Here is a 19,590-nt window from a genome sequence, read left to right as displayed (position 1 = left end):
TGCTAGCTCCTGAGGATATAAAGATAAAAATGAAACAGTCCCTGCCCTCAAAAAGTTTATTTATTTTTTTTTTAGTGGTAGGTGGTAAGGGGAGTAAGAGAAATAGATCCAGTGTCTTTGACTCTATTTTTACCAAGGGATAAATATATAGATATCTATATAACCTGTGTAACAGATACTTTATTATCATTTTGACATTTTCCTTTTTGTCATTTTAATAATAGAGAAGTTAAATAATAATAATAATAATAATAAATAGACTGAGGTTAAACAGAATGTTCTCTTCTTTGAGGAGATGAAATTGCTACAAATCCTTTACCATAATGTTAGTAATAACTGACATTAATTAGCACTGTTGAGATCTACAAAGTGTCTTACATTCATTATCTCATATGATTCTCAGGTAGGTACTGTTATTATCCCCACTTGACAAACAAGGAGACTGAGGCTCAGAGGGATTAAATGACTTGCCCAGGGTCACAGCAAGTACTTGAGGCAGGACTCAAGCTCAGGCCTCATTGACTTTATGGTCAGCTATTGTAGATGGCAGTCCAAGGTAGCTAATACCAAAATCTAATAGGTTTAGGATAAAAAGAAGATAATATGCTTGTCAAAACTAACATTTCAAAATTTCTTCTTCAAAAGAAGCTTTAGGCTTCTTTGTGCTTAAAATTATATTATCTAAGACCTCTTCTCACCAAATACTATACATAGCAAATGCCCTCAATGTTCGTATATTGTTTAAAAATATAATTATAAATAGTTTTCTATGATGAAGTAACTAGGGGAGGACAGCAAAAAGGTATTTTCTTTTTTCTTTGCTCATATGATTGTGTTTGTACTATAGTGGCCAAAATATCAAATGGAAAATTTTCCTACGCCCTTATTTTTCAAATGAGCAGTTTTCATTTCTCTTTCAGTTGATCTGTCTTTAGTAAATAAAGATGAAAAATCCATCTACTTATTGGGAAATTCTCTTGGCCTTCAACCAAGAAAGGTTAAAACATATCTGGAAGAAGAAATGGAAAAATGGGCCAAAATGTGAGTAATTTTTAAAAAGCTACAGTTCAAAGTTTCATAAAAGATCTTGAAGCTAAGAATAGAAATGTTTATGTGATCCTACTATATGATTATATTTAAAGAATCAAAGAATTTTATATCTAGAAGGGTCCTTGAAGTATTTAATCCATTCCTTTAATTTTAGTGACAATGTGAGTTGCAAGAGTTCAGCAGAAGAAAACTAAAAGTATAATTTAGTCTAAGTTTCTGAAGTTAAGTAAGAATTTCGAGGCAGTCTTTATAAATAAATGTCTGTTCTGCTTTGTTTTTAATCACCAGTGATGGCGATACCACAATATCCCTTAGGAATCCATTATACACTTAGAATACCATACACTTATAATTAGAATACTATACTTATATTTAGAATACTATAATACACCAATATATAGTTCTCATTTTTTAGAGTTACAGAGTTGAGGAAAGGCAAACCTGCCCTTAATTATACTTATGAGAATTTACATGTAGCTTTCAGCAAGACAAATTTCCTTTTCTTGATTCCTCTCTGCTTTTTCTCCTGCTGTTTGACCTAATTTTTCCCTTTACTTATATGCATCCTTTAAGAACAAGCTTAAGTATGAACTCTTTCAGGAAGCCTAATTCAGCTACTCCATGTCAAACTGATTTCTCCCTTTTTTAGTTACAGGATCACAAGATCATAGCTCTAGAGCACAGGTTCCCTAACTTATTTGGCCTACTGCCCACTTTTAAAAAAAATTACTCAACACCCCCCTGGAAATCTGCTTTCTTTAACCCTTTAATTTTTTTTTGAAATTTGTGTCATTTCAAAAAAATATATAAAATATATATATATTTTTTTAAAATGACACATCTTAAATTTAATAATTTATTGTAAATGTGTTTTTCCCTGCATTGAAATTTTGATTATACTGTATTGCATCATATAACCGTATAGTATCCTATTGTAAACAAGTCATTAAAGCACACATTCCTGCCCATAAATGCTGGACTTCCTGACAATACTCAACATGCTTGTCTGCCAACACTTGCTTGTTAAGATCTTTTGGTGGACCTGACCACTGATTGGTTATAACTTGCATTTTGTGTGTTTATTTGAAAAAATAATTTAATCACTATAACTTTAACTCTGTTATACAACAGATGAAACATGTATGAATGGTTTTTCAAAATTTTCTCTTCTCTTCTTGTGCTTCCACTGCCCCCTTATTTTTATTCCATGCCCACCAGTTACACCAAGGCTACCCAACTCTGGATCATTCCGGTGCATCATAGGGGCAGTGTCACCCACTTTGGAAACCTCTGCTAGAGCTGGAAAGGACTTTAGATGTCTTTGAGCCCAGAAGTTTCAAAAAAAAAAATGGGGCCCATAAAACTCCAGAGTTTAGCGCTACCAGATTAAAATGCAAATTAGGAAATGTTTAACAAAATAAATAAAAATACAAAAACAAAGTAGATATTGTTAATTTGTGGTTTTCTAGGTCACTCAGTCAATAGCAGCCAGAGAGTTCTGTTCCATTTTGAATTTGACATCATGATCTAACCTAACCCTCTCATTCTACAGAGGAAGAAGTTGAGGCCTAGAGACATAGAAATAATTTGTTCAGGGCCATCCAGTTAACAGGAAAGCTGATAGCGTCTGAACTTAGGTGCTTGGGACTCCAAGATGACAGCCTTCATCTCAAACAATTTAGTTAACAAAAGAGGAAAAGAGAGGAAGACAAAAGTCACAAGTATGAAACTTCTGGAGCTTTGACTCTTTTCAGAGTTGATCTTTTTGCTAAACCAGATGCTCTGAATGTTTCCTAATTCATTCTTCCTTCCCTTTGCTCTCTATATTATTCCCTATACCACTCTATCTTCCATACTGGAAAGTCCTTTTTTGTTGACAATCCAAAATTTAAAGCTGACAGCCTAAAGCTTGAGCTGACTATAGTAATAAGAAGAGAGAGCAACAGATCTAATTATTCCCAGTTCGGCTGTAATATAACTAAGCTGAGCTTTTGTGGTTCACACCTAAGCACTTAATGCAGTGAGGGGAGAGGTTTGACTAATTTGTGAAGCCCAAGATAGTTTTGTCACTTGTAAGACTGTGATGCCTTTTTCACAGTATAAATGTATCACTACATTGAAAAGCATTCTCAAGCAGCTTACTTTATTATTTAAAGTGTGAGAGTTGGAGTTAATAAAAATGGTTAATACTCTTTTCTGACCAGGTTTGTTTGAAGGAGCAGGGAATTAGGCTGAATGAATTTGAACTTTAGAAAGTACCCTTGCCTCTTGGTTATTCATTCAGCCCAGCATTGCATTTTTCCTCCAGTCATTAAAAAAAAATGCAACCCTATCCATTTCCTTATGATTATCCTACTTTATCAAGTAAATGGTTAACTTCTTTTAGGAGGTTAAAGTTAGATCACATAGCATGCTGTTTCAGTGATGTAGAGGGAAAACATCTATCAGTCAAAGGACTTTCTCTTATAGAGGGTCACCTTCTGCTTTTACTTTTCTCTTTGTGACACTAGAGAATTTCTTCTCCCTCTTCTCTCTTTAACTCACTTAGGAAAAATTAATTAGAAAGGGAAATAGATGTACTTTAATGCTTTCTAATGCTTCAGCTATCTAAGGAGTACTTTTTTATAAGAAAAATAGTAGGCAAAGATAATTGCAAACTCTTTTCATTGTTAAATAATGCCTAAGAAAACAGATATTGAAGCCTTGATTATAGTCATCCATGGTCTGTAAAACAGAATACACCATAGTTAAATGGTCCATCAAATTCACTATTGTAATTTCTTTACAGTTGCCTAGGATCATTGTAGGCATATGGAGCATCAGGAACATTCACAGAACAAACTACTTTTTTTTTTAGTGATGCTACAACCAATTGTCATCTAAAATGGCTTATATACACATGTGCAAAATGAGATAAAGACTTGATGCAACTGTATAAATTTTGCACCCCAAAAAATAAAACTGTTATCAAAAAATACCAAGACGGCCATGACAAAGGTTTGATAGGAGGACTTCCTGAGAAACAAGGATAAAATGTGGTATTATTGTTGTTGTTTCTAAGTTTCAATTTCAACATTTTATGGCTTGTACAATTTATTAGTGGCATTTTAATTTTTAAAATTTATGTTGTAAAATAAATAGTGGGTCTCAATATTTGGAAATGGAAAACTTTTACAGTCTTATGATTCTCTTCCCGTGTGATAACTGAGTATTGGGAAAATGGTATTTCTGACACTAATTTTTTTTTTTGCAATGAGGCTTTGCTGGAAGTGGTAAACAATGTACCTACAGAGATTTTGGGGAGGTAATGTATGGGTATAGATTTAGGTAGGAAAGAGGTAGGAGAAAGGTACTTACAGACCACAGCAAAAAATAGTTCTATACTTGATGAGTTGGGACCTCAGTAGCTAGATAAATACCATATAAAGAACCTCTCTACACTGCAGCAATAGAATACAAGATTTCTAAATCAGTTGTGTCCAGGAATATCAAGTCTATCAATCTAATCTATCTACTTATTCATTCATTCAATGGATATTAAGAACCTCCTATGAGAAATTTACTGGTTAATAATTATATACAATTATCACTGATTGTATTTAAAGGAGAACCTAGCAAGTTAAAAGAATAATATTGTAAGGACTTAAAAATAGAAAAATAATTACAGAATGTATGGACATTTTAAATTGAGTGGACATGAAGCAAGGTGCGTGTTAGTTCATGACACAATGAGAATTTCTATTTCTTATGTGATTGTCAGTGTTACGTCTAACATTAGTGTTTCTATCATGTAAAAAACCCATGGATTTGAAAAAAAGTATAAGAATTCTTATTGATTATAAGGACATTTTCTCCAACAGTTTTGTTTGCTAATTGGAAATGGATTATTAAGAGAAGTTGTAAAATATTGTAAGATATTTCAAAATAGGATAGATTTTCACCTTTCTAGGATAGTTTTAGTATGATCCAAGCTGTGAGAGAAGAGACTAAATAGATTTGAGAAATGATCCAGGTTCTTTAAGGACCCATAATTCTGTTTGCTTTCTAATTTGATTTCATAGCCATACCTTTGACTGAAACAAACACTGCCCCTCAGACTGCTCTGAAAACACAGAGTTGAAGTGATTTAATTTCCCTGGTATGTGCTGTTGTAATGAGTTAGCTGTCTTTCATGCCATCTTTTCCTTCAGAGTATTTGTAAAGAGAGGGTTCTTATGCTGAAACTATTCAGATATTTTTTGAATGATAGTAATGCACTCTTTCTCAAGTCTAATGCATATGCATTAGAACTGCAGTTTTAATCTACATCAACTTTTTCTAATGATGGACCATGTCATGTAGTGGTTTATTTGTGTAACTCTAAATTCATTTTACTACTGCAGGCTACCAGGCTGATGAAATGAAGCAGTAGACGTTGTGTATGATATGGGAGGTACGAGGCATAGAATGCCAAGAGCACTGAATTCAGAAATGTATCCTTAAAGATTATTACTACCAATATCTACCAGAGTTAGGAGTAAGGTAGCATAATATTCAGTGATATAAATTCTTTGAGGCAGAGCATAGAATTTTACTACCTAAATGTAATAAGATATATTGTGCTATCAGCAAAGGCTATAGAGTTCTGTGTGATTAAAATAAAAAAGATCCAAGTATCTGCCTTTAACTACCATTTAACGATAATGATTTTTGTCTTTAGCATTTATATTGGAAGTGGAGGAATAGGCAAACTGCAGGCAATCTAATAATAATATGAATAATAATAACTAACCACCCTTCTCTTCCTTCTTAGTTCTAAGCGTTTTTTCCTTCAAACGTTAATTTTTATCTTATTTAAATTACTTTTTATATTAATTTGTATTTTTATGTACTTTGACACATTGATGTATGATTTGGTTGTTACTTTTAAAAGGTATTACATACCACATATTGATGAAGGGAGATTTGAGCATTCAATTCATTCTGAGAAAGTAGTGAAGTTTAAAAATGGAAAACTCAGAAATAGGGGAACTATTTCTATAAAATTCTAAACTCTTTTGCAAACATTGACTTTGAGCATCTTAATGAGGGAAGGAAGATTAAGACTAGATAGATCTATATAAAACACATGTTTTTAAATTGTATCACTATACCTTGCTATTTGTACTGTTTGACTCCCTTTCTTCTGGAAAGTTAATTAGGAAACTTTTAGAAAACTCCTCCTATCCCCACCCTTAATTGCCAGAAGCAAAAATTTTGAACTAAGTTTGGGGGGTGAAATTACTCAGACATTTGGTTCCCAAGTTAAAAAATAATGCCTTTTCCAATGTCTTACCCTGCTTGGTGGAAAATGATGCAGACTTAACTTAGATGGCTTTGGTTTTCTTCAGAGCATTTCGTTATACCCAGATATCTCACTTTAGGATTACAATTAATGGCTTGCATAGTTTCTGGCACATAATAAGCACTTAATAAGTGCTTGCTGATTGATAGTGTTTTATGATTTAGGATGAGGACAGTCATAGATACCTAGGGTGCTTTATTTTTTCGATTTCAATTTGGAAAATTTTCATGGAGAATCTTTCCATTAATTGTAGCTGCTTAACCATTACTGACTGTGTCACTACATAGTTGTCTCTTCTGAAAATCAAAAGTACAAACTCTCTATACTTTAGAAAATTTAGCACTTAGCACTTAGTCATAAGCTACTACAGACTGCCTGATATTGTTAGTTATCATTTTATGAGTGTATGTCATGTCTCCTTTAATATCCATTGTTCTTCAATGTCAGGGACTATATCTTTATATATTTGTATTCTCTAGCATATATTATCACATCTAGCCTATCACATCTAGGAACTCAATAGGTATTGATTGATGGATTGATCAGTTATTTCCTCATTCTGACAGCAGGGCTAAATTTGGAAGAATATTATAATGTAAATACATCCAATATTCTTTAGAAGGGGGAAGCAATTTATAAAACATTCTCAAGATGAAGTGTAGACTCTCATAATCTCGCAAAGAAATCAACACAATTCATAGAATCATAGATTTACATCTAAAAAAAACTCTTAGAGATAATTTAGGTCATCCTTTCATATTCAAGATGAAAATTGGAGGCCTAGAGAGATAAAGTGATTTAGCCAAAATCATACAGATAAGTAAATGGCAAAGCTAAGATTTGAACCCAGGTCCTTTCATTCCAAAGCTAGTATGATTTCCATTCTGTTGAATCATACTATTTCCCAAGAAGGCAAATACACAAATACAATACTCCTTAAGAATATTGCCTTCAAAGGAAACAGTCCTTGGTTACAGTATGTACTTATCACTTATTAGCTCCTAATGAAGTCAATTAACTTCCCTGACTTAAGTTATCCCATATGTTGCTTATAATACCTAGTGCAGAGTCACTATAAGTACTCAATAAATATTTATTAACTTGAATTGACTTAGCCAATGTTTAATATTTAAATAAATGTTGGAACAAAGTAACCAAAATAACATGGGGAGATAGGTATATCTTCATTGTCTTGTGAAAAGAATCTAGTTTTTAATCAGATATTTGCCAGCCTTCTTGGCCAATCTTTTCAGTACTGATTGTACCTTTACTCATTCTCCTCAGCTTACTGGTCAAGATAGGGGAGTTAGAATATTGCTTGCTCTCCATCACCACTCTCAGGTTCTCCCCCTATCTCTATCACTCAATAACCTCTCTTCCTTTGAGGTTCATACTAGATCTACCACCCAAACAAAACCCTAGTAGTTGTTGTCTACAGAATCCTTGGTCACTCAACTTCCTTCCTCAATGAGTTTGTTACATGGCTCTCTATTCCATATTAACTCTCCCTCAAACACTCAAAACACTCAATTCCCCAACCAACTCACTTCCTCTGAGCTACTTTTCCATGCCACTTTAGTCATACACAAAGATGTTCATACCTTTGATCTTACTATCACCCACAAATATACCACTTCCATGTTTAAGACTTCAAAAATCCTCTTATATGATCATAACCTATTGTCTCTTCACATGTCTCTCTGTATTCTCCCACAAAACCGTACTCTTCATGTGCACTGTGACCTCCCATGCCATGGCCCCTTATTTCTCTCCAGGTCAGACACTCTCTATCCTTGTCTCCTTCTTGACTCCTTACTGAACCAATTCAACTGTAAGTTGTTCTCCTCTCTTGAATCCCTAGTCCCCTTATATCACCAATTATATACAGCCAAGCCCCAGCCTTGGATCACTCCCACCATTTGCCACCTTGACTCATACACAGATGTTGCTGAACACTGTTTGCCATCTTGACTCATATACAGATGCTACTGAAAAAAAATCATGCAACCATTGTGACTGGGTCCACTAAAAATTTATGCTATGCCACCACAACTAGGTTCTCACTGCTGCTAGTCAATCCTATACCTCTTTTATCAACTCACTAACCCACTCTTCACAATGGTTCTACCAAACCTTTTCATCCCTCCTCTAATTTTCCATGGCTCCCCCTTTCCCTGCCTTCTCAGTTGAGATCCTTCCTCATATTTTACAGAAAATATTGAGACCATTTGCTTTGAACTCCCTTTTCCTCCCTTCTTCATTTGTTGTCACTAAGATTCCTTCTACCTCTAACTACTCCTTCACCACTATCTCACATGATGAAGTAGCCTTGCTTCTTAGCAAGGCTAACCCCACTCTACTTGTTCAAGAGATCCCATTCCATCCCATCTCCTCCAATAGATTTCCCCTTTTGTCATTCCTACTGTATCACTTATTTTCAATCTCTCCCTTTGATTCCCCATTGTCTGCAAACATACCCAAGTCTCCACCATCCTAAAAAATCCTCATTTGATCCTTCCATCCTCACTGCCATCCTATATCTCTTCTGTCCTTTGTAGCCAAACTTCTTGAAAAGGCCTCCACTTTCTGTTCACTTTCTTCTTATTATTCCACCAAAACTCCACATCACATTGTCTTTGACCTCTCTGTAGCCTTTGATGCTGTTGATCACACTCTCTTCCTTGATACTCTCTTCTCTCTCTGTTTTTGAGACACTACTGTCTTCTGGTTCTCTTCCTACCTATCTGACTGCTCCTTCTCAATCTCGTTTGCTACCTCCTCATCCATCTGGATGAGGCTCACTAACCTATCTTCACAATGGTTCTACCAAACCTTTTCATCCCTCCTCTAATTTTGGACAGAGGAGAACAACTTACAGTTGAATTGGTTCAGTAAGGAGTCAAGAAGGAGACAAGGATAGAGAGTGTCTGACCTGGAGAGAAGATTACCTACCTATCTTGCCCCAGCCTCTCTGCTGACCTCCCATCTCACATCTCGAGCTGCTTTTCAGACATCTTAAACTGAACCTGTCCAAAACTGAACTCATTATCTTTCCCCCTAAATCCTCTTCCTTTTCAAATTTCTCTATTATTGAGTAGGGCACCACCATCTTCCCAGTCCCCCAGCTTCATATTCTAGGTATTATTCATACCTAGAGTATTTGCGATAGCCTGCTGGTAAGTCTACCTGCCTCCTTAAGTTTTTCCTCACTCCAGTCCATCCTCATTCAGCCACCAAAGTGATTTTCCTAAAGTGCAAGTCTGATCATGCCATCCCCTATACCCAGTAAATTCCAGTGGGACTCTATCATCTCCAGGATCAAATACAAAATCCTCTGTTTGGAGTTCAAAGCCTTTCATAACCAAACCCCTCCTACCTTTCCAGTCTCTTACACCTTATTCTCCATCATATACTCTTTGATCTAGTGACACTATCCTTCTGACTGTTCTACAAACAAGACACTCTATCTTTCAGCTGCAGGCACTTTCTCTGGATGTCCCCAATCCCTGGAATGCTCTCTTCTCAACTCCACCCACTGACATCTCTGGCTTCCTTCAAGTCCCACCTTAAAGATGGATCTGGAGATGACTCTGGAGGAGAGAGTAAGGTTGATGACTTTGCAAAGCCTCTCTCACTTAAATCCACTTCACTTGGAAGTCATAGTATCACTTTCCTAATGTCATGGTCGTCTTCAAAGAATGAAGAACAAATAAGTCTCAACTAAAATTCCATCTTTTGCAGATGCTCCTTCCCAAACCCTCTTGATTCTTGTGCTTTCTCTCTATTTATTATTTCCTGTTTATCCTGAATATAGCTTGCTTTGTATACTTTTACTTGCCTGTTGTTTCCCCCATTAGATTGTAAGCGGCTTGAGGGCAGGGACTGTCTTTTGCATTGTTTTGTATCCCCCAAATTTGGCACATTCCTGACACAAAAGTAGGTGCTTAATAAATGTTTATTAGTTAACTATTAGCCAAGACATATGTAACTAACTGAACAGAGTACTAAATTTAGAGTTAGAATACCTGGTTAAAATTCTCTTTGCCATAATTAGTAGGTATATTTCTTGTATAAGTCACTATTTCTCTGATCCTCAATTTATGTATTTCCTTAATGGATGTAGTAATTACACTATTTATCTCACAAAGTTGTTGCAAGAATCAAACTGGATAATATATGTGTAAGAATTTTGTAACCATAAATGCTATTTGAGTTATTGTTATTACTTTATACATGTTTGTATTTGTGTCAGATAAAACATAAGATTTAGACGTGGAGAGGAAGGTCTTAGTCATAGCTCTGCCACTAACTTGCTCTATGCTCTTGATTAAGTCATTTATTCTCTCTTGGTTTCAGTTTTCTAATCAGTAAAATTAAGGGTAGTAAAATTTCTAATCAATAAAATTAAGACTAAATTATCATAGGATCATAGATTTAGAACAGTAAGGAACCTTACAGGGCTTTGAAACCCCCCAATTTACAATTAAGAAAACTGAGACTCAGAGAGAGTAAGTGATTTGATCAGATTTCATTGGTTCATTTCAGCTATAAAATTTTATGTCATTGTCTTTTTTAATCATATGCCTTTTTATATGTTTTTCTAGCCATTCACTTATCATTTTTATTAAGAGATTTCTTCTATTTCTATTTAGTCAGTATATAAACTGACCTATTTATTCTATTTCTTTTGTATCTCTGGATAATAATTAATATATTGCACCGTAGAAAATGAATAAATTCTGCTGATTGCTTATCTTCCTTTGAACCTCAATTCTTGCTTCACCTCCTCTGTGAAGTCTTCACTAATCTGAATGCTAATATCCTTTGCTAAAGCACTTTTGACAAGATTTCTTTCTTGACTCATTTTATCCTACCTTGCTTAATACATAACAGTTCATGTGTTGTATCTTCTGCCCCAGAGTTCTTTAAGATGAGGAATTTCCCCATTTAAATCTTTGGCCTAGAATATTTTAGGTGCTTAATGAATGCTTATGGGATAGTTAATTATATTCTCTAGCATTTAGTCCAGTACCTCATACATAGTAAACACTCAAAATTTTTATTGAATTAAATAAAATTTCTAGAAAAAATTACGAGAAAAAAGATGGAAAGAACTAGCAGAAAATCAATCAATCAGGGAATGGTGCTGAATTGGGTATTTTAGTCAATATTTTTAAGTGTTATCCATAAGGTTCTGCAAACCTATTCAATTTGCAGATATTTCACTAAATTTTTAACTTTATTTTAGCCTTTTAGTCCTTGTCTTCCTGATTTTAAGACAGTAGGTATGAAGGGGATTACACAGTTGATTTAATACTTGATGATCCTATTGTGAATGAAAGAAATCAGTTAAAGTATAGATAAAATGGAAAACAAATCAGACTATAAATATTGAAAAAATGCAAATAAATTTTATTTTCCCAATGGAAAAATAACCAGAAAACATGAAAATAGGCAAGTTGAAAAGAAACAGTTTTGAAATGTTGTTGCTTAAGAACTTTTTTCATAATTACAAATAAGTTATGAAGACTGGTTTGGAAATCTGTCAATTTCTAATGCTTGAAATATTTCCCAAAACAAAAAGCTCAGGTATTTCTGTGTCCCTTTTCCATTTCAGAGGAAGTTATGGTCATGAAGTAGGAAAACGTCCTTGGATTACAGGAGATGAGTGCATTGTGCACCTTATGAATAACATTGTAGGTAAGTGTAAATAACAATAAATATTTTCCTTAAAAAAAGAAGATAAATGGTTTATTCTGTAGCTTAAATATCAGTTGTAAAGTGATAGATTTTGTTGGAGTACTAATAATAAGTTTCTGTTTACTCCTTACTGCATTTTTTAATTATAACACTAAAGGTTGGCTATCGGTAGTATTACATGACTAACATTAGGTAAAGATGTTTGTTGCATGTATAAACTGACCTAAACTGCCTCATCTGGCTGATACAAAGCAAAGAAACAAAGAAACAAACAAAAAACAGTATATGCTAAAGGATTTCCTCAATATTTATATAAATTTCTGTGTTATCTACTCATGCCCATCCCCACTATATTAAAAAGATAAGGAAAGCCTGGTGAGTGGAAGAACTAATATTATCCCTTGTGTTTTAGATAATTCATAGCACATAGCCTAATATCTTAAAGTTTTTAAAACTATTTTTCATTCACATCATTGTTTGATGTGTTGATAGCATGGATTCACTGAGAAATTGCACTGTCCATACCACACTTGCTGTTTTCCTTTCTACGTGATCAGTCAGATCCTTGTCACAGGCATACATGTATTCAGCCTTCTGAACAGCAATTTGTGGTTCTGTTAGGTCCAATTAATGCAGTACAGTATAGTGATTGCCTTTTATTCTTGCTATATGTACATCATAGGTGCTTAATATATATGGATTGATTGATTTATTATCTGTGATTCTCAGAACTTTTTCTAACTCTAAATCTATTATTCTATAAACCTATGATGTTTAGACTGTCTTCAGAAGGACAAAGAAAAGTTTAAGAAGGCCTCCCTTGAAATGGGCTTTTGTTTTTTTATTATTATTATTTTCTCCTTTTATTCTATTCAGTTCATTAGCTTAGCTTCAACCAGTTAGATTCAACTAGTGTGAGATATTACCACATTTATATCTCTAGCCTTTACTTCTAATTCCATATTGCCAATATCATTTCCTATTGAAAATTCTATTGTTATCTCAAAGTCAACAAATCTGAAGCCAGATTTAACGTTTTCCTGTGAAGGCCTTTTACCTGCCAATCAAATCCTCTATTAACATTTCTTCTCTTTGTCAATAGCATAAACATTCTTTCTTGTGGGGACCCAGAGCACCCACCCCCACCCCAGTCACTGTGATATGTGATTGTATATCATGGGATAATGGATAGAGAGATGCCATGGATACAAGAAGCACTGAATTGGTATTAAGTCCTTCCAATAACACATACTAGCTTTGAGATCACAGACTAGTATGCAGTTCAGAGACTACACTCTTGAGACTGTAAAGTTCTAGATCAGTTGCTACTCTGCGTGCATGGAGGAAATTTCCATACTGATAAAATCATAGTTCCAGATCCCACCCCACTCCATCTCAAAACAAAAATAAAATACTTGCTTCAAAATCATGTTCTTGGATTTAGAGGATAACTTGATAGTCTAGAAATAATGAAACATGGTTTATTTGTTTCATTATGAAATAGTAGTCTTGGGTAGCAACATAAAAATCCATAGCTAATATAATTTGAACACACATTGCATACATTTTTGGATATATGCACATATGTATGTATGTACATGCACATACATATATTTGTGCTGTTTCCCTTACACACTTGAATTTATGTTGAATCTTCCTTAATAATGCTTCTAATATCTCTCTTTTCATTCTCCACTGCAACCACCCTAGTAGAACAACCATATCACAGTATGACTTATAGAGTTTTATTGATTCTTTTTGTTTTTAAAGTCATTGCTTGATATACATGCTCCTATAAGCCTTTTCTTGTAACAAAAAAACAAGTAAAACTGACAAAACAACCATGCCTAGTGGTCTTAATAGAGTATTATGCACCTGTAGTCCCTCACTTTTTATCAAGAAGAGTGATATATTTTCAACAGGTATTCTGTGGGACCATGCTTACTTTGCTGCAGTAGTATTCTAACTGGTTTCTCTCTATCCAGTGTTTCCACACTCTTCTCTATGCTATACCCTACCACCAGAGTAGACTCTGTCAAAAACAACTCTTTCTATGATGTCACTGTCCTACTCAGACATCTTCAGTATATCTCCACTCATGTAGTTTAAAATTCAAACTCAACCTTGCATTCAGGGCTTTCTGTTATCTTATCTTGATCTACTTTTCCAAAAATGAGTACTCAGGGATGTCTCAAACTCAACATGTTCTACTACGGATTCTCTCATAATAATTGTTCCCTTATTTATATTCATTCATGCTCCCCCTGTCAAAACTTAGGGCAAGCCTAAGTTTTCTTTATAAAATCTTTATAAAATCTTTACAGCCAAAACCACCCCATAGAGTTCTGACCTGTTTGTTGAACTCCTATAACATATATTGTCTACATGATTTCTAAGTGCTTATAAGTCTACTCTCCTGTATCAGTGTCTTATATTTCTTTGTATTTATAGAACTAAGCATGGTAATTGGCAGGAATATTATGTGTTTAACCAATAATTCTTGAATGAACTTTAGAAGCTTTGAGTTAGAAGGGATCTCAAAATCCATATGTAATCCAACTAGAACTTAAGAATCACTTCTACCATGGAAAAGTGGTAATACTTTATATTCAGGCAGACCTCTAGTGAAGGGAATTGTACTATTTCTCCAAGGCAACATATTAAATTCTAGGGTAACTCTAATTATTATGAAGTTTTTATTTATTTCATCCCAAAATTTGACTTCTTGTAGCTCCCACACATTCCTTTTAGTTCTTCTCTTTGAGAACAAGCAGAACAAACCTAATCCTTTTTCCACATCACAGCCCTTTATATAGGTATGTCCCTAGTTAAGTTTTCTCCAGGCTAAACATAGCCTAAACATTCTCCAGTTCACCTGATCCTGAGGCATGAGGTCTTCACCATCCTGATTATCTTTCTCCAAGTGCTTTCTAGTTTGTCTGTGATGTTTGTTTGTCTTTTCCAAAGATATTTGTTTCTAAAGATGGTCGCCTTTTTAATATTCACCTCCCAGAAATAAACACAGGACTGCAGACATGGCTTGAACTGAGTAGAGTATAATGGTACTCTACCCTCTTTATTCCTGGAGATCATGCCTCTCTTAATGTAGTCAAAGTATGCATTAGCTTCCTTGACCACCATATCACACTGTTGACTCATATTGAGTTTTCCGTTCACTAGATAATTTTTTCAGGTAAACTACCATGAGGCCAAACCTTATACTTATGAAATTGATTTCTTAAAACTCAAGAGTTTTATCCCTATTGAATTTCATCGTTTTAGATTTTGCCCAATGTTTTAGAGGGTCTCGTTTAGAAACTTGAATCTTTCGTTCATTGTATTAGCTATTCCTTCCAATTTTGTATCTGCTGCAAATGTGATGAGCATGACATCTATACCTTTATACAAACTAGTGCTAAACATGTTGGGCCTCACAGGACCAAGAAAAATTCTAAGGCCCCTTCAATGGAGATAAGCTAACATCTAACCATTAATGATTACACTTTGGTATTGACCACTCAATCAATTCTAAATGAATAAACATACTTATTTAGCAACTTCCCTCTATCTTGTATGAAATACTACTTAGTAAGCACTTTCTTCACAAGCCTTATTAAATGGTTGTAGAGAGTTCTATAACAGGTATAAAATGAGACCACTAATAGTATTCAGGTTTTAGCACCCAGGAACAGTTTTTTCATGTGTATCAGAATTATTTAGATGATTTTTTTCTCTGATGGAGACAATTAGCATCATAATAATCCTGGATTAGATATGCATTTGTATTAAATATGGGTTTCATACTGCTGTCTTAATATTTACTGATTATTTAGGAGTCATTTTCAGTTTAGGCAATTGTGAAAAAATAGAAACAAATTTGAAAACATTTATGAAATATTCTGACCTAAGATTATCTATTGCAGAAATTGGGGGAAAATATACATAAAGACAGGAGAAAGAACTGGATTTCCTGTGTTTTTATGTTTCATATCAAATTATAAACTAAATTTTAATACTATTACTTTGGGCTTATTATTTATCATTCTATGGAGAAAGGACAATGTTCACAGCTATACCCAAAAAAAAATAACAGCAAGTGAATATTGTGCTGTAAGATTTATTCATAAAGGCACTAAAATCTGTAGCAGATTTCCCTTTTTCATTTAAATGTTTATAGTTCTATAGCAACTTACTTATTAAATAGGCAAGCATTTTATTGTTAAAATGTTACAGTATTAAATATATGTCATATATAGAGTGAAGGGCAGTAAAAACAAGAGTTTCTTTATCATGCCCAAATCTAGGAACAAAAATGAAAAACTGGAGTTGTTGGTAGGGCTGATCTTGAGGTGGAATGACAAGCTGGTATCCTCACCACTTCATACTACTTCTAACATATTCCTGTTAAATCAAGATATTAGAAATTGATGATGCTTTTGTCTATGTGTTTAAATAAAAAAAATGACAACAATTCAGACATTAGTATGAAGAAATAGAGGTAGCTTGGTATAATCAACAGAAGGGTCAGGTAATCTTCCTAAACCTTTTTCATCCTCTGTAAAATGGGAATAATAATAGCTAAAATAGTTACCTTCCAAGGCTTTTGTGAGTCCTAAATGAGATAACATCTATGGAATGCTTTGTAGGTTTTAGATAAATAAAATAGAGAGTTTTGACCTATGATCTTATTCATGCAAGGGACTGCCAGCCAGTGGAAAGTTCACCACTGATACCGATCATTGATTCATTTGTATCATAGAGTCATTGAAAGTTACTCAAGACACTGAGGGGTTAAATGATGACATAGAGAGTATGTCTCAAAGACAGAACTGGAACCTCATGCTTCTTGACGTCAAGGTTGGGCCTCTATCCACTATGCTATAATAACTCTGAAAGCACTGGATGAATATCAGTTATCATTATTATTGTTTTTATTGTCAGTATCAGGGAAGTAGTACTTATAAACTGTTTTGACTATGGTCAGAGTTCACTATATGTTATAGTAATATGGGGAAAAAAGTGTCACAGTCTTCCTAACACAGTGATAGTTGTTTGGAAAATATAGGTGGGCTTGTCCTTATAAATCCTATATAAGAAATATACATTCAAGTATAGCATTTGGGAGTTTTGTCCTTCTCAGTGACATGACCCAAAGTTGTAATATGAAGACGATTTCATTTTGTCTTTTGGGTTATAGTCTTTGGATATTGTTACAGGTTAATTAAATTGGATAAAATGAGTTCCTGTAATACAATTTGGCCTACAAATGGCAAAAATTGTCTTTTGAAATGGGCCAAAATTGTTTTGTAAACATAAAATTCAATAAATGAAAGCTTTACATGTAACTTTCAAAAGTCATGAGCTTTAAATGACAAATGTGGGGTCATATTTATTTGGAATGTTGTCAAGCAATGAAGGTAATCTTTAGATTAAAAGGTTATTTCATTAAAAACTTCTTTGTTTAGCACAACAAATCATATCTGGAGATATATTTCTTCCACTTTTGATGATAGGATCATCAATTTAGAGCTGGCAGGAATGTTGGAAATCATTTGATCCAACCTTCTTATTTTATAAATGACAAAACTGAGACCCAGAGAAGTTAAATGAGTTATCCAAAGTCCCACAGGATGAGCATTAGATAGAACTCTTCAAATCGAGTGCATTTTGAATTAAACCACACTGCTCTGTAGAAATTAGATGTATACTAGCATTAGTGTTTAGTGAACAAAGATATGAAAATTTTCCATAAGTTTCCTCCTCAAGTTTTAATATTTCTCATTTTCAAAACTTGAAAATTTTTGCAATGAGTCAGGGGGAATTCCCTTTAAAATAAAAAGAAGCAAATTAGTTATACTTTGTTTTCTCAATTTATGGGAAATTTTCTTTACATATCGTTGTTTCTGATTTTATTCTAAGTACACTGAACAGTATTAAAAGATTTAATTGGCGCCATTCATGGCAGATTTTCTTCATAAGTCCAAGAGGAATACAAAGTAAATACAAATTCTGCTACCTTACAAACTATCTTAATGAGCCATGGTATCTCGTGGTATGTAAAATAGCAAGACTTTTTATGATGTTGGAGTTGAAGGGCACTGTTGAGATGGTCTAGTTCAAGGGTGGGGAACCTGCAGCCTCGAGGCCACATATGGCCTTCTAGGTCCTCAAGTGTGGCCCTTTGACTGAATCCAAACTTCAAAGAATTGTTCACAGAAGTTTGGATTCAGTCAAAGGGCCTCACATGAGGACTTAGAGGGTCACACATGGCCTCAAGGCTGCAGGTTCCCCACCTCTGGGACTCTAGTTCAATAATTTTATATTTTAAATTATCTACAGATGTTTAGTGACTTTCCTGAAATCACAGAGCTAGTAGATAGTAGTAAGGTGGACTCTATCAATTTCTTCTGACACTTTTTGGATGGACATATCCAATATTTTCCTTCTTTGATTAATGCATTGAAGAAATATTTATTGTGTCTATTTGCAAGGAACTGTGCTATGTACTATAGGGGAAGCAAAGATAAACTAATCTTTGATATGTTTCCTGCCTCCGAAGAGAGTGTAATCTAGTTGTAAAGATAAGACTTAGAAATAGCTGTAACTTATGTGATTTATGCTTGAATCTATGACATATTCATGACAACATGGACTTAATATTACTATAAAAACAGAATCTCAAGAATAAGTATCCAAAAATTCATGAAGATTAAGTTCAAAGCAAAATGGGAAGATGTAAAAATGTCATAGTTATTAATGTATACATCATCTATTGGAGTGGCAAAAAAAAGAGTATAGAGAGTGCTCAGCATAACAGTTCTTAGTAAACAATATTTAGCAATTATTGATATTTGGACAAAAATTACACACTAAGAGTGCTAACAATCTACCATACTACTAGAGAAACTGAACCATATACATGTTTAAAACATTCTTTCTCTAAATGAAATGAAAAGGCATAAAGAAGATATAACTTGCTGGAAGGATAGTTTCTGTGGTCTCCTTAAAGATGTTATTAAAGGACTTGGTGTAATTGATTTCATTGTCCACAGAAAGGGAATTAGAAACATCATTTCACGGACACTTGCCAGTATAGTGGAATGGGCACTGGATATGGAGTCAGAAGACCTGTAGTCAGATTCTCTCTGCCACTTACCAACTGTGTGACTTTGATTAAGTCACTCTGGAACCCCATTTCCTCATCTGTAGAATAAGGGGGTTTGACTAGATGACCTTTAAGACCTTTTCCTGCTCTAAATCTATAATCCTGTAGTCTTCTTGCTTTGTAGTACTCACAACTTAAGCAAATAAAGCACTATTAAAATACTTGCACCTAAATCATGATTGTGTCAATTGGCATAATACATGGTAGACAAGTGTTGTATTCTTTGTTTATAGGTTCAATTAATTCACTAGTTGCTATGTATCTTCCACATATCTCTTAAAACAGTTTTCCAATCTTATATACTTGTGATAAAATATTGATCATTTAAGTCCAAATTATTTACCTTTTAATA

At 34.0% G+C, this 19,590-nt stretch overlaps 1 protein-coding gene across 7 annotated transcripts in view; it reads left to right on the top strand.

The window, feature by feature from the left end:
• KYNU (kynureninase) overlaps positions 1 to 19,590 on the top strand; it is a 142,975-nt gene that overhangs the window by 42,401 nt on the left and 80,984 nt on the right. For all 7 annotated transcript variants that reach the window (XM_027835700.1, XM_027835699.1, XM_027835695.1 and 4 more), the window contains 2 exons: positions 921 to 1,041; positions 11,991 to 12,073. In XM_027835700.1, the coding sequence (XP_027691501.1) occupies positions 921 to 1,041; positions 11,991 to 12,073 (204 nt within the window). The remainder of the gene's footprint in view (positions 1 to 920; positions 1,042 to 11,990; positions 12,074 to 19,590) is intronic.

This window comes from Vombatus ursinus, unplaced genomic scaffold (assembly GCF_900497805.2).
Source record: "Vombatus ursinus unplaced genomic scaffold, bare-nosed wombat genome assembly UNPS02014816.1, whole genome shotgun sequence".
In the NCBI taxonomy this organism is placed as follows: domain Eukaryota; kingdom Metazoa; phylum Chordata; class Mammalia; order Diprotodontia; family Vombatidae; genus Vombatus; species Vombatus ursinus.
This window is presented reverse-complemented; position numbering and strand designations above follow the sequence as displayed.